This window comes from Heteronotia binoei, chromosome 8, assembly GCF_032191835.1.
Source record: "Heteronotia binoei isolate CCM8104 ecotype False Entrance Well chromosome 8, APGP_CSIRO_Hbin_v1, whole genome shotgun sequence".
NCBI lineage: Eukaryota > Metazoa > Chordata > Lepidosauria > Squamata > Gekkonidae > Heteronotia > Heteronotia binoei.
Genome location: NC_083230.1, coordinates 27,136,601 through 27,150,292, shown reverse-complemented (window position 1 = coordinate 27,150,292; position 13,692 = coordinate 27,136,601). Strand labels below are relative to the sequence as shown.

Below are 13,692 nucleotides of genomic sequence, written 5' to 3'. Positions count from 1 at the left end.
AGAGGTCATGAGATGAGATATAATCAACAAAGGGATTTTGCAGAAAAGTTGGTTCTTTTGGGATATATATCAGATTTAAAATAAATGGTCCTTTTTTCAGCTGTTTAAATGTTTGTTATTTGCTGCCTTGGGGACCATACTTGAGTAGGGAAATGTCTTAATTTTTTAAAAAAATATTTTATATATAACTCCCTTTTCATCTAGGCAAATTCAAGCGACCTCATTGGTTGGGATTGGGTGGGACTGTGGTGCATCAACCTTTGGCCTGTCAGGCTATCAACAAAGAGGACTTGCGTGCCATTGGTTGAGTTCGCTCCTCTCTCCTGCCCAAGTGCCTGTAGCTAACCAGCAAAGCTGATTCTGTCAGTAAAAGGCAACCAACCTTAGTTCTGGCAGTTGGCTCATCACGGTTCAGTCAGAGTCTCTGGCTTCCCATTGGCTAACTCCCCTGCCCCTGCCTGCTCAGGCATAAAAATATTGAACAAACTGCCAAAACAGTCTTACCTCAGAGAGAGACACATCTCCAGTGCTTCTCCATGTCCTCTCTGTCAACCAGCCTCAGAAAGGGCTCCTGCTCTACTGCGGCCTTATGAAAGGTGTTGTGGCCATCATCAGCAACAGACCTCTGCCGTCCTATCAGCCCACACAGATGGCCTCCCCACAGAGGGAGCCTCTGAAGGCCACCAAAATAGGAGGGAGCAGTCCTAGCTTTCCTGCCTCCTTCCTGTCACTCCCTTTCTCCCTCCTCCCCTCAGCTTCATCCCAGAATGGGCGGCTTGCCAACTCCAGGTTGGGAAATTCCTGGAGATTTGAGGGGTGAAGCCTGGAGACGGTGGGGTTTGAGGAGAGGTGGGGCCTCAGACAGGTACAATGCCACCCTCCAAACCAGCCATTTCCTCCTGGGGAACCATTATTGCCAATCTCCAGCTGAGGGCTGGAGATCACTCAGAATTACAACTGCTCTTCGGGTGGCAAATATCAGCTCCCCTGGAGAAAATGGCTCCTTTTCAGGGTGGGCCTTGTGTCATTATAACCTGCTAAGGCCACTTCCCTCCTGTTTTGGTCTCCAGTGATGAGAAGGACTGTCCTTTTCCTAATGTAGAGGCTGCAGGGAGGAGGGAGGGGATGGAAAGCTGAAGTCAGATCAGCTCCCCTACAGAAAACAGCCACCTTGAGGTGCATACTCTGTGGTATACCATAACACAAACAAGTCATGCAAAAAACAAACAAACCACCAGATCATGCCACAAGCTTACACTGATGCTAAATGCCACAAGGCTGAATATAATAGGAAAAGGTGGCAAAAATTCACTGCAAACAAAAGGAATGCTGAGCTTCAGTGCCTGTGTGATTGTCATGCCCCCCCCCCTCCATAGTTATTCTTCCTTATCTCCATTCTGGGCCTCTTTCAGGGCTTTGAGCCACCACAGACACAGGAACACACACACAAACACATGCGGGGGTGGGGGAGCCAACATCTGTTTCAGCTGCGGGGTGGGTGGGAAGACAACAAGAGGTGTGAATGAATGTCATGGGAGGAGGGTAGTGGCATGCCAGGGGTGCAGAGGTAGTTGAGAGGAGGAGGTAGTTGGGGGGTGGGTGGTATTAGGATGAGTGGGCATGGGAAGTTAGAGGTTGGAAGACACCAAGGATGGGGGCCCATTTTCTAGAGCCTGTTGTATTCCCCACCCCACCCCCCAACAATGGGCCTTATTCCTAGTAAATACCTAAAAATATGAAGTGATACAGGTTAGGAAGAAAAGATTTACTAACTTTTTATATTCCTTGGGGAGTATCTGTGCCAAATACGTATGGGACCAGGGTGTGCCTATCATATTTTAGGTTTAGCTGAAAACATTTTGCTGAAAATCTGAGCTGTGATAAGCATAAATGGCTGCAGGATATCAAAATTGCTTTACTTAAAGGCTAACTTTACATTTTTTTTGTTTTGTTTTGTTCCTGTCTTTTTTTCTCTAATAGTGCTGCAAATTATCCTCTTGGGCTAGGAATAAACAGAGTCAATATTCTGGTAACAGTTGCATCTCATTCACCCCGTGAGATTGTGAGCGTCTATAAAATCATCATTTACCGAGAAGACCGTCCAAGTTTGCCACTGTTTGATGACTTCATGATGTGTGGTTTTGTCCAGGTACTTTTTGGTTTTTTAAATAATATTTTCGATATTCCACTGTGGACCCCTTGCATCTTCTGGAATGAAAGGGTCAATTGAAATGTTTAAACCTCCCCCCCCCCATTTTGTTTTTCTTCAGGAGGCTACGTTTTTGAAAAATTGTCTCTGCTGTTTTTCATCAGTCTCTTTTGCTGTGTTTTTTCTTCTCCCAGTCCCTATTTCCTTTATTTTGGTGTCCTACTTCAGGACATGAATACAGACTTCGCAACATCCATATCCATATAGATAACTACATGTGGATGAATTACCCTCACGACAAAATCTCCTTGCCAGGGCCAGCTTGCCCACTAGGCAAACAAGGTGGTTGTCTAGGGCGCCAGCAGGGTGGGGGCACTGAATTCAGCCTCCCCCCTAGGCAAACGCCTACTTTGCCTGCTCCCCAGCCTCCTCCTACCTCCCCCCAAGTCTATTTAAATGCCCAGAACTGGCGGTGGAGCCCCACGCTCCGTGCTATCTAAAGGTGCGCCCCCCCCGCCAATCAACTGATCGGTGGGGAAAACCGCGAAGTGCGCTGTCAATGCCGGGCAAGCCAACAGCAGCGGACTACGAAGTGGCCACAGCGCTGCCTTCTTCTCACTTCCTTCCCATCCAGGAAGTGGAGAAGAGGCAGCACCACAGCCACTTCATGATCTGCTGCTGTTGGCCTACCCGGGCATTGTGCACAGTGTGGTTTTACCCGCCAATCAGTGCGCGTCTTTAGACAGCCTGGAGTCCAGTGCTCCACCGCCAGTTCTGAGCATTTAAATAGACTTGGGGGAGGGAAGAGGGGGTGCGGGGAAGGGGGAGGAGGTGCGGGGGTGCGGTACTGCGGCACCATGGGGGGACGTGACAGGCCGAGTCTGTCTAGGGTGCTATGCGCCCAAGAGCCGGTCCTGCTCGTTGCGCATGAAAACGGGGACAAGTCTAGCTTTCTAGAGTTTTTGTATAAGAGGCTTTTGAATTAAGGTGCACTTTAATGTCAGAACAAATTACTTTACTGGCATTCTGATTTATGAAAATGTTTAAGACAAGTGGGGAAAAGACCTTGTGGGTAGAATTATTGACTTTGGTTTGGGAAATCCCTGGAAATTTTGTGTTGGCACCTGGGGACAATGGAGTTTGGGGAGGGGAGGGAGCTCAGCAGGAATATGATGTCAAACTAGGACTTCAGTTTCTCCCATGATTGTCTAATGAGATTCACAACTGAGATGGAATTTGAGCCTAAGTCTCACCTATTCCTACAATGTATTTACTCTATCACAGCATCACCCTTTGAACAAAGTGACTGGGCTTCACAGAACAGTTTTCAAGTGTTTTCGTGTTTCTTCAAAAATAGTCTGCTGTGCCATGTAGCTCTGAAAATCTTTACAAGTAGCTTCCTGTATGGCACAGGGGAGTGCTCTTGAAAATCTCACCGGGTACTCCCAGGCTTTGGGGCTCAGCCAGTATTTTGTACTAATGGCATTTGGGCCTTTCATGCCATTTCTGTTTCAGACTTTTCAAGTTCCATTCTAATTCTTTGGTCAGCAAATGCTTAATTTGGGATTGTAATATCGTAATTTCTTTTATTAATTTCTTTTTCCCTGGCCTTTTTTTTCAATTCCCTTTCTTTTTTGTTTATTTCATTTTGCAATGCTGAGAACCTTTCTTCCTTGGCTCTTTTATCTTTATTATTCAATGTGATTAATAGTCCTTGTTTATAATGTAATGAAGGCATACTCTTCCAGAGACCAATATTCCATGTTATGCAAAAAAAAAAAAAAAAGTTTTAGAAAAGGCTTTGACTTTTGTTTCTGATCAGAGTTTACAGAAATAGCAGCTGGTAATTAGCTGGTCTCAAAAGAAAATTTTGAATACTGTAGTGACAATATTTTGGGTATTACAGTACATTACTCGTGTCGGCTGAATTTGCCTGCTGGAGATCAGAGGCTTCCATGCTTATTCTCTTTAGTAACCAGACACCTGTTCAAGGAGCAAAGGATAAAGCAAAGTGATAGGTTCTTCTCTAGACACTTGACTAGGCGCAACTGGACTCATGCATCGGAAGGAAAAGGTCAGAGACAGTGGCGTGGTCTTTCTCACAGTGCGGCTTCGGTTGAAAGTCTAATCCAGAGATTTTTTTTCTTTCATGTCTAATCCCATTAGGATATTCAAGTTTCACTGCAAGCTGATACCATGATGAAGGTTACAATACAAAGAAAGAGCCAGGGATGTTGTTTCCAGTCTGCCAACAATTCTTATGCATTTGAGTAATCCTGGATTAAGTTCAAGGCTATTCAGTAAAGGAGTGTGTAGCTCTAAAGCCTTGCAGCCCCTCTGAATCCCAAATTATTGTTGTTTTCTCTCTTTTTCTATTTTTATCGTGCCCATAATATCCTCATTAAAACCAAATTAGTCAAGGGATAAACTGTTGAGCCATGATGGCATGTTTAGAGGCTTGGGTTTCCATTATATTATTTTGCTGTACTGCATTTCCTGTAAATTAAGAGGTTGTAGGCTTTATATCTATTCTGTTTGAGGCTGAAAGGGCTGCATTTAAAATGTGCCTTCCTGAGTCAGGATTGGAAAGAAGTACAATTGCAATGACAACTTAGACCCAATATCTCTAGCATTCCAAGGAATTATGTAAAAGTTGAATACAGAACAAAAAAATGTGGTAACATATGGAGGGATTCACATTAACTATCATGCTGTTATCCTCTACACATATTCAGAAATGAGAATGTGTAATTTGCTCTCAGTGCATGATGAACAGATCCTAAACCATACGGCCACTTGGGAAAGTAATGATTGTGTAGCATAAAGAATGGTTCCTTTTTTGAGAAGCTGAGATTAACTACATTCTTCTGCAACATGAAAATAAAAACCAAGATTCGTTATTGTAATTTCAAAGGCAGTTTCAGGTAAATAATAAAAGCCCAAGCGTGGTGGCGATTCTGAGGATTTTTATTGGATGGATGTGGCTTGAGCAGAATTGGCTCACACTGTCTCTGCCATGCCATTGGCTGAGTCTGCTCTCCCCCGCCCACCGCCAGCCCATCAGGCCACTGACCTTCGACGGAGACAGTTCTCTCCTGACAGGGAGCTTACTGAACAGGACTGCTTCTCCTCAGGGCCTGTTATAGGAAGTCCAGGACAGTCCGTCTGAGAGCAGGCAAGGAGGTGTGAGGGTGTAAAACAGGGGAAAGATTTGTGGTGCCTGCCCCCCCAGCCCCCCCCCCCCCCAGCTACAGGCTTTTGTTAATATTATGAGCAGAAAGGAGGAGTTAATAGCTTCCCATGATCTATTAGTGTAATAATAGGATGCCCTTCCCCTTCACAGGTATGTTAATCTGCTTTAGTGGTTAAAAATGAGGAATAGAAGTTAGAATTTATCTTAGCTTCTGTTGCAAATAGCAAGGGGGTGGGGTGTCTAGAGACAGCCTGGGCCAGGATATTCTGATTCCTTTCCTATTCCTGATTCCTTTCATTTTGGCCCTGGAACTCCCACAATCATCTGAAGCTGGTGGGCACTTTAGAGATACTTAGTTTTATTCTCTGATGAGTTGTGTCTTTGTGTTTTGAAAGGGGCCAGAGATGCAGGAATGCTCAGACCCCTTCCCACCTGCATCCCATCCCAAGGCTTGTCGGTTGTGGGCTAGGACAAACTACCTGACTTGGTGTTGATCAATGCCAGATCTATTAAAAACAAGATCTACACGCTACGGGATTATTTTGTACAGCAACAGATAGATCTGGCATGTGTGACTGAGACCTGGGTATGTGACGGGGAAACTATAACTTTGATGATTCAAACAATTTTATTAGTAACATATGGTAATAAATTTCAATTTCTTACTTCATTAATAATTACTTTTTTTTAATCTATCCCATATATTACTTTCTATCCACCCCTCCCCCCGTTACTTGACCCCTGCCGGTGTTATATACTTAAAATCTTAATATTAAAGGTACCCTTAATTAATAACAACCAAAATTAATATCCTCCTCCCTCTTGTACTTAGTCATTATCAAAAATTGTCCAATGTCCTTTTATTTTCCACTTTTTTTCTACGTATCTTCTGAACTTTTTCCACTCCATCTTAAATACTTCTAAATCATAGTCTCTTAAAGTTCTTGTTAACCTGTCCATTTCACTCCATGTCATAACTTTTACAATCCAATCCCATTTCTCTGGTATTTTTTCTTGCTTCCACAACTGTGCATACAATGTCCTAGCAGCTGAGAGCAAGTACCAAATTAAAGTTCTATCTTCTTTTGGAAATTTTTCCATTTGCAATCCCAACAGAAAAGTCTCTGCAACTTTGTTAAATTCGTATCCTAAGATCTTAGAAATCTCTTGTTGAATCATCTGCCAGTACTTTTTCGCTCTTTCACAGGTCCACCACATATGGTAGAAAGAACCTTCATGTTTTTTACATTTCCAACATCTATCTGGCATCTTATTGTTCATCTTTGCCAACTTTTTAGGAGTCATATACCATCTGTACATCATCTTAAAATAGTTTTCTTTAATACTGTGACATGTTGAGAGTTTCATAGGGTTCTTTCACAAATATCCCCATGTGTCCATCTGTATTTCTTTATTTACATTAATTGCCCACTTAATCATTTGAGATTTCACTACTTCATCTTCTGTAGACCATTTTAAAAGTAACATAGATTTTCGAAATTAATTTTTCATTATCTCCAAGCAGAACTTTTTCCATTTCTGTTTGTTCTCGTCTTATTCCTTCAGTTTTAACATCGCTTTCCACCAAACTTTTTATTTGTTGCATTTGAAACCAATCATATTTATTATTCAACTCTTCCGCAGTTTTCAATTCTGTTTTACCGCTTTGTATTTTTAATAATTCTCCAGCCCAGCCCGGGCGAGGACTACGCAAGGGGGACCCCCCAGCGCCTGCCAGCCACTCCCGGCCCCCGCCGCCGCCCCGAGAGGTACCCAGAGCACGACAATAATTGATTATATGACATCCCTTTTTCCTCTCCTTTCCCAGCTGTTATTCTTATTACGGTACTTCTGCTGGCACTATCCATAGTGGTTTTCTTTCATCGCCATATTTCTTGTACTTCATCCAAATATTTAGTAGATTATTTCTTATATAATAGTGAGAAAAAAACCCATCCAACTTTTTCTTTCCATAGTACATATAAGCGTGCCAGCCAAATTTATTTCCATGACATTACAATGTTAAAAGTTTTTTATTCAACAGCGTCACCCAATCTTTTATCCACACTAGACAAACTGCTTCATGATATAATCTTAAATCTGGTAGTTGAAATCCTCCTCTTTCTTTAGCATCTGTTAAAACTTTTATTTTAATCCTTGTTTTTCTTCCCAGCCTATACAAATTCTGAAATCTTTCTTTGCCATTTATTAAATTGTTTATTGTCTTTCTCAATTGGAATAGTTTGAAACAAATACATTATTCTTGGCAAAATGTTCATCTTAATTGCAGCTATTCTACCAAGCAGTGACAGATTAAGCTTGTTCCATTTTATCATATCTTCATCCATTTTACGCCATAACTTTTCATAATTGCTTTTAAACAAATCAATATTCTTCATTGTTATTTCCATGCCCAAATATTTTACTTTAGGGGTAACTTCACATCCCGTTAATCTCTGCAATTCCTTTTGTTTACTTACTTGCATATTTTTACACAAAATTTTTGACCTTTATTAACATATAGTCCCTCCAATTCTCCAGGGGAAGTAATAAATGAAAGTAGGGATAAATGCTCCTTCTTTCCCTAATATATAACTGGCCCTGACCATACCATCCAGAACCAACTCACTAGTCTTTCAAGACTCAAATCAGACTTCTCCTAACAACTTTTAACTGTCCGTTTCCCTCCAAAAACATCTAATATAAAACCCAGTTCCCGCCCAGGAACTGGTTTTTCCTCCTGCAGTCTTCTGGGAGACCAGCCTGAAAGACTTCCTGTCTCTCTAGGAGGCCTCTTCAGAAGTGCTGCTTTCAGACAGGAGGGGAGGGGAAGGATGACTAGACTAGGCCAAAGCCTTCCCTAGAGTTTTATAGACTCTTCTAGCACAGGCCTAAAATGGTGTTTCTCCACAGGGTATATTGTTCTTAAGATGTGGCAGTATCCACTGGAAGCTGCTGATATGCCTGAGCCAAATCCAGCTTCCTAAAAATCTTAGCCCCTGCCAGCGAGGCCAGCTCGTGACCCACCACTGGCACCGGATACACGTGGACTTGCAGTGCCTTGTTGATTGTACATTTGTAATATGCATAAATGTGCACACTGCCATTGGGCTTAACTGGGGTGACTATAGGGGTTTCCCATTTAGCGTTTGCCACCGGCTCCAGTACCCCCTGAGCCACGAGGTGGTCCAACTCCTCCTCAATCTTGGGCCTTAACACCAGGGGCACCTGCCAGGCCTTCAGCCTAATAGGCTGCACCTTGGGGTCTAGTTGTAGGATCACTGGTTCTCCAGTGTATGTACCCAAGCTGCCATTGAAAACGGCGGGGAATTCCTCACATACCCTCTGAAAATTAGTCTGAGAGGGGGAGTGGTGGATACCTGTTACCTGGATTCCCAGAGCCTTGAACCAGGCTTGATTCCCAGAGCCTTGAACCCCAGTAGACTGCACAGGTCCCCCTCGACTACTATTAGGGGAAGCCAGCCTGAAAACTGGCCATATTTGATGTGGACCTTTCCCATTCCCAGCACGGCGACCTCCTTCTTCTGGAAGTCCTGGACTACAAAAGGGGATGGGCTCAACTTAGCTTCCCTCCCCGGGCACAGTTTCCTGAATGTCCGGGTCGATATTACCATTTGGCTCGCCCTGGAATCGACCTCCATCTAGCACAATCACTTTGTACTTGTCAGGGGAGGGCATAGGGAGCTGGCATACCTTGTCCCCCACCATGGTGAGCGTCTGGATGTCCTCCACAAATGTGACCTTATGGTGGCAGCCATCTTTCTGTCCCAGTTTTCCCCCTAGGTGCAACAACTTCGACCAACACACACATGCGAGGTGTCCCATCCTTCCACACATGTGGCATACAGTGTTCCAGAATGGCGCTCGTGGGCTTCCCCGCAGCTGGCGCATCCTCCCATTGAGGTAGGCTCGGTGGCACATGGTTGTGGGTGCTTCAGGGCCTGGCGTGTCTGTAGTGCGTCTTCCTCACTAGAGTCTTCTGTGTTGGACTCACTGGCGTTCGTTGCTGTGGTACATCACTCTTTATGTGACTTCTCATAGGCGGCCGCCTCGTCCAGGGTGTCCGCCAATGTAAAAGGCTTGTGTCTCGTCAGAATTTGAGCTGTTCCCGCCTATGCACTATACTTTTATAGCACTGAAGATGTTCCTATGCTGCTATGAAAAAACTGATGAAAACTTGTTTGCACCCTGTTTGGTATGTAGCCAATGTTATTCAGGTCAGTATGGTATTGCTTCATGCTTTAGGCTGATGAAAGATGGTAGATCTCTTGACAGTTTCAGAATTCCTCTGTATGTCTAGGATCAAAAATAAAACCACCAATGATGATATTATATTACTTAGTCTCACATTTTTTTTTAAAAAAAAATTAAAATTAAAAAACCCTGTACATTACAAATGTAAATAGCTTCAAGTTCCTTCACTTTTCCTACAATTAATGTAGAAGCTCACAGCTTTAATGCCAGTAGCTCACAAAGTACAATTTTTGCTCACAGGGCTCCATAGCTTACAGGGAACATTGTCACCCACTTAGAGAGGGTCTCAGAGACTGGCAGAGCTGCCATGCCTCACATGGCGCCCAGACTGGGGTGGAGTGGGGAGGGGAGTCAGCTTTACCTAGCAGTCATAGACTTTTGGCTCTCAGGGGAACTGCTATGGCTAATGAGAAGTACTTGAATGAAAATGCCATCAAGGAAAACTTGTGGATAATAACAAAACTCCTCTGCTTGCCTTGAAAAACCCATGCTCCTGGGGTTGCTATGAATCACTGGGAACACCGTTGTTCCTTTAAGGCAGTGGAAGCCTTAGGGGGATGTGCTACCTTTTGGCAAATCCAGATACAGCTGGCTTGCATCAGAGTGCATAACTGCAACACCTTTCTGCTCCTTTTGGAGTCCCCAGTAATCTGGTAGTTAAGCAGAGAGTGGCTGGAATCCTTTAACATATGAAGAGATAATGTGGGGGGGGGGGCACCTGAAGTGGGGAAGGGAAAGCTACAGGTGTCTGCAAATAATATTAAATAATTCTTGTTAATAATTTTTAAAATAATATTAATAATTGCTGTTTGTTTTGTGCACTAAAACTGGTTTATTCAAATTGTTGGTTGTTAAAATTTTTGTGTTTTAACAATTTATTGATAACATATGGTTACAAATCTTAATTTTAAATTTTCAGTGCTAACCCATATGGCATTACAATCCCCCCTCCCTCCAATGTTGACTTCCCCGGAGTTATAGATTCAAGTTCAATACTAAAGGTACTTCTTACTGATCAAAGTTCAATACATATATATATTTTTTCCCCATTAATGCTAAAAAATTGTCCAATGTCTTTTTACATTCCACTCTTTCTCCATATATCCTTTAAATTTCTTCCACTCCTTTTTGAATATCTCTAAGCCATAGTCTCTTAGTGTTCTAGTTAGTTTGTCCATTTCACTCCACGATAAAACTTTCATGGTCCTGTCCCATTTCTCTGGTATTTTTTCTTGTTTCCATAGCTGCGCATACAATGTCCTAGCAGCTGATAGCAAGTACCAAATTAGAGTCCTGTCTTCCTTTGGAAATTTTTCTAATTGTAATCCAAGCAAGAACGTCTCTGCAGTTTTCTTAAAGTCATAACCCAAAATTTTGGAGATTACTTGTTGTATCATCTTCCAGTACTCTTTCGCTTTTTCACAAGTCCACCACATATGGAAGAAAGAACCTTCATCTTTTTTACATTTCCAACATCTATCCGACATCTTTTTACTCATCCTAGCCAGTTTTTTCGGAGTCATATACCACCTATACATCATTTTAAAACAGTTCTCTTTTATACTCTGACAAGTTGAGATCTTCATTGAGTTCTTCCAAAGGTGCTCCCACGCATCCATTTGTATTTCTCTATTCACATTAATTGCCCATTTAACCATTTGAGACTTTACTACTTCTTCTTCTGTAGACTATTTCAATAATAATTTGATATCAATTTTTCATTATCTCCAAGCAGGACCCTTTCCAGTTCTGTTTGTTCTCGTCTGATTCCCTCCGATTTAATATCATTTTCCATCAAGCTTTTGATTTGTTGCATTTGAAACCAATCATATTTATTGTTTAACTCTTCTGAGGATTTTAATTCGATTTTATCTCCTTGGATCTTGAGCAGTTGATTATATGACATCTCTCTTTCTTCATCGGATTCAGCTGTTATTTTCATTACTTCTGCTGGCACTATCCATAGCGGTTTTCTCTCATCCCCATATTTCTTATATTTTATCCAAGTATTTAGTAAGCTATTTCTGATATAATGGTGAGAGAAAAAAACATCCATTTTATTCTTCCCGTAGCACATGTACGCGTGCCAGCCGAATTTGTTCCCATGGGCTTCTAACCATAAAGGTTTTTTATCTAACAGCATTATCCAATCTTTGATCCATGTCAAACAAACTGCATCATGATACAATCTTAAATCCGGAAGTTGAAAACCACCTCTCTCTTTAGCATCTATTAAAATCTTCATCTTAATCCTTGGTTTCTTTCCGGCCCAAATAAAGTCAGAAATCTTCCTTTGCCATTTGTTAAATTGTTTGGCATCTTTTACAATCGGGATAGTTTGAAACAAATACATTATTCTTGGCAAAATATTCATCTTGATTGCAGCTATCCTGCCCAGTAAGGATAAGTTTAGCCTATTCCATTTCATCAAATCTTTGTCTATCTTACACCACAGTTTTTCATAATTATTTTTGAATAGATCAATATTCTTCATTGTTATCTCTATTCCAAGATATTTTACTTTAGTAGTGACCTCACAACCCGTCACCTTTTGCAATTCTTTTATTTTATTTGGTTGCATGTTTTTTCATAAGAATTTCGATTTCTCTTTGTTTATATATAGTCCTGCTAACTCTCCATACTCTTTTATCTTGGCTAGCAACAATGGTGACACTTGAATCGGATTCTCCAATATGAACACTATATCATCTGAAAAAGCTTTATATTTATAAGAGAATCTTCTAATTTTTAGTCCTTCTATTTCTTTATCTTTTTGTATTTGTTGTAACAAAATTTCAAGGGTCATTATGAACAACAATGGTGATAACGGACATCCTTGCCTTGTTCCTTTACTTACTTTCAATTCTTTGGTAAGATCTGCACAATTTATGCACAATTTTGCTTGTTGATCCATATATATTGCTCTTGTCATTTGTATAAATTGTTCCCCTAAGTTTATTTTTTCCATTACCACAAACATAAAGTCCCAATTCAAGTTGTCAAAGGCTTTTTCTGCATCCACAAAAAATAAGGCCGCTTCCTTTTCTGGATGCTTCTCATAGTATTCCACGACATTAATAACAGCTCTTACATTGTCTCTTATTTGTCTTTTGGGAAGAAATCTGGCTTGGTCTTTGTTTATAAAGTTGATTAAATATTGCTTCAATCTCTCCGCTAAAATTCTTGAATAAATCTTATAGTCATTATTCAACAATAAAATTGGTCTATAATTCTTTACATTTGTGATATCTTTATCTTCTTTAGGAATCAAAGAGATTACAGCTTCCCTCCAAGTATTTGGAATTTTCCCTTCTTCTCTTATCGTATTTAACAATTTCAACAGTTTGGGTGTTATCTCATCTTTAAGAGTTTTGTAAAATTTTGATGTAAATCCATCTGGCCCTGGGGCTTTGCCTTCTTTCATTGCTTTTATTGCTGTTTCTATTTCAATTTTCTCTATTGGGTCATTTAAAGTCTTTTTCATATACTCCGTCAAAGGTGCCACTTGGATATTCCGTAGATACTCTTCCACTTTTTCTTTCCTGATGTTCACACCTTTAAATAAATTTGCATAATATTTAAAAAATTCTCTTTTAATTCCTTCTTGATCTACTATTGCTTTCCCATTTACCATAATTTTGTTTATGGTTTTATTTTCTTTCTTTTTCTTCAATTGCCAGGTTTGCATTTTCAAACGATTTCTGTTTCAGACTTTTCAAGTTCCATTCTAATTCTTTGTTCAGCAAATGCTTAACTTGGGATTGTAATATCGTAATTTCTTTTATTAATTTCTTTTTCCCTGGCCTTTTTTTTCAATTCCCTTTCTTTTTTGTTTATTTCATTTTGCAATGCTGAGAACCTTTCTTCCTTGGCTCTTTTATCTTTATTATTCAATGTGATTAATAGTCCTCTCATTACTGCTTTATAGGTGTCCCATACTGTTAGAAATTCCATATCATCCGTTTCATTTATTTGGAAGAATGCTGCAGTTTCCTTTTCTAAGAATGCCACAATGTCTTTGTCTTGTAGTAAATCCTCATTAATTCTCCATCTTCTTGTTTTCTTTTGCAATTTT

General features: G+C 40.9%; 1 protein-coding gene across 2 annotated transcripts in view; it reads left to right on the top strand.

The window, feature by feature from the left end:
* Positions 1-13,692, top strand: part of CPED1 (cadherin like and PC-esterase domain containing 1) — a 190,741-nt gene that overhangs the window by 119,585 nt on the left and 57,464 nt on the right. For both annotated transcript variants that reach the window (XR_009555726.1, XM_060244835.1), the window contains exon 16: positions 1,981-2,149. Coding sequence is in view for 1 of the 2 variants with exons in the window: in XM_060244835.1 (XP_060100818.1) it covers positions 1,981-2,149 (169 nt within the window). In the remaining variant the exon portion in view is untranslated. The remainder of the gene's footprint in view (positions 1-1,980; positions 2,150-13,692) is intronic.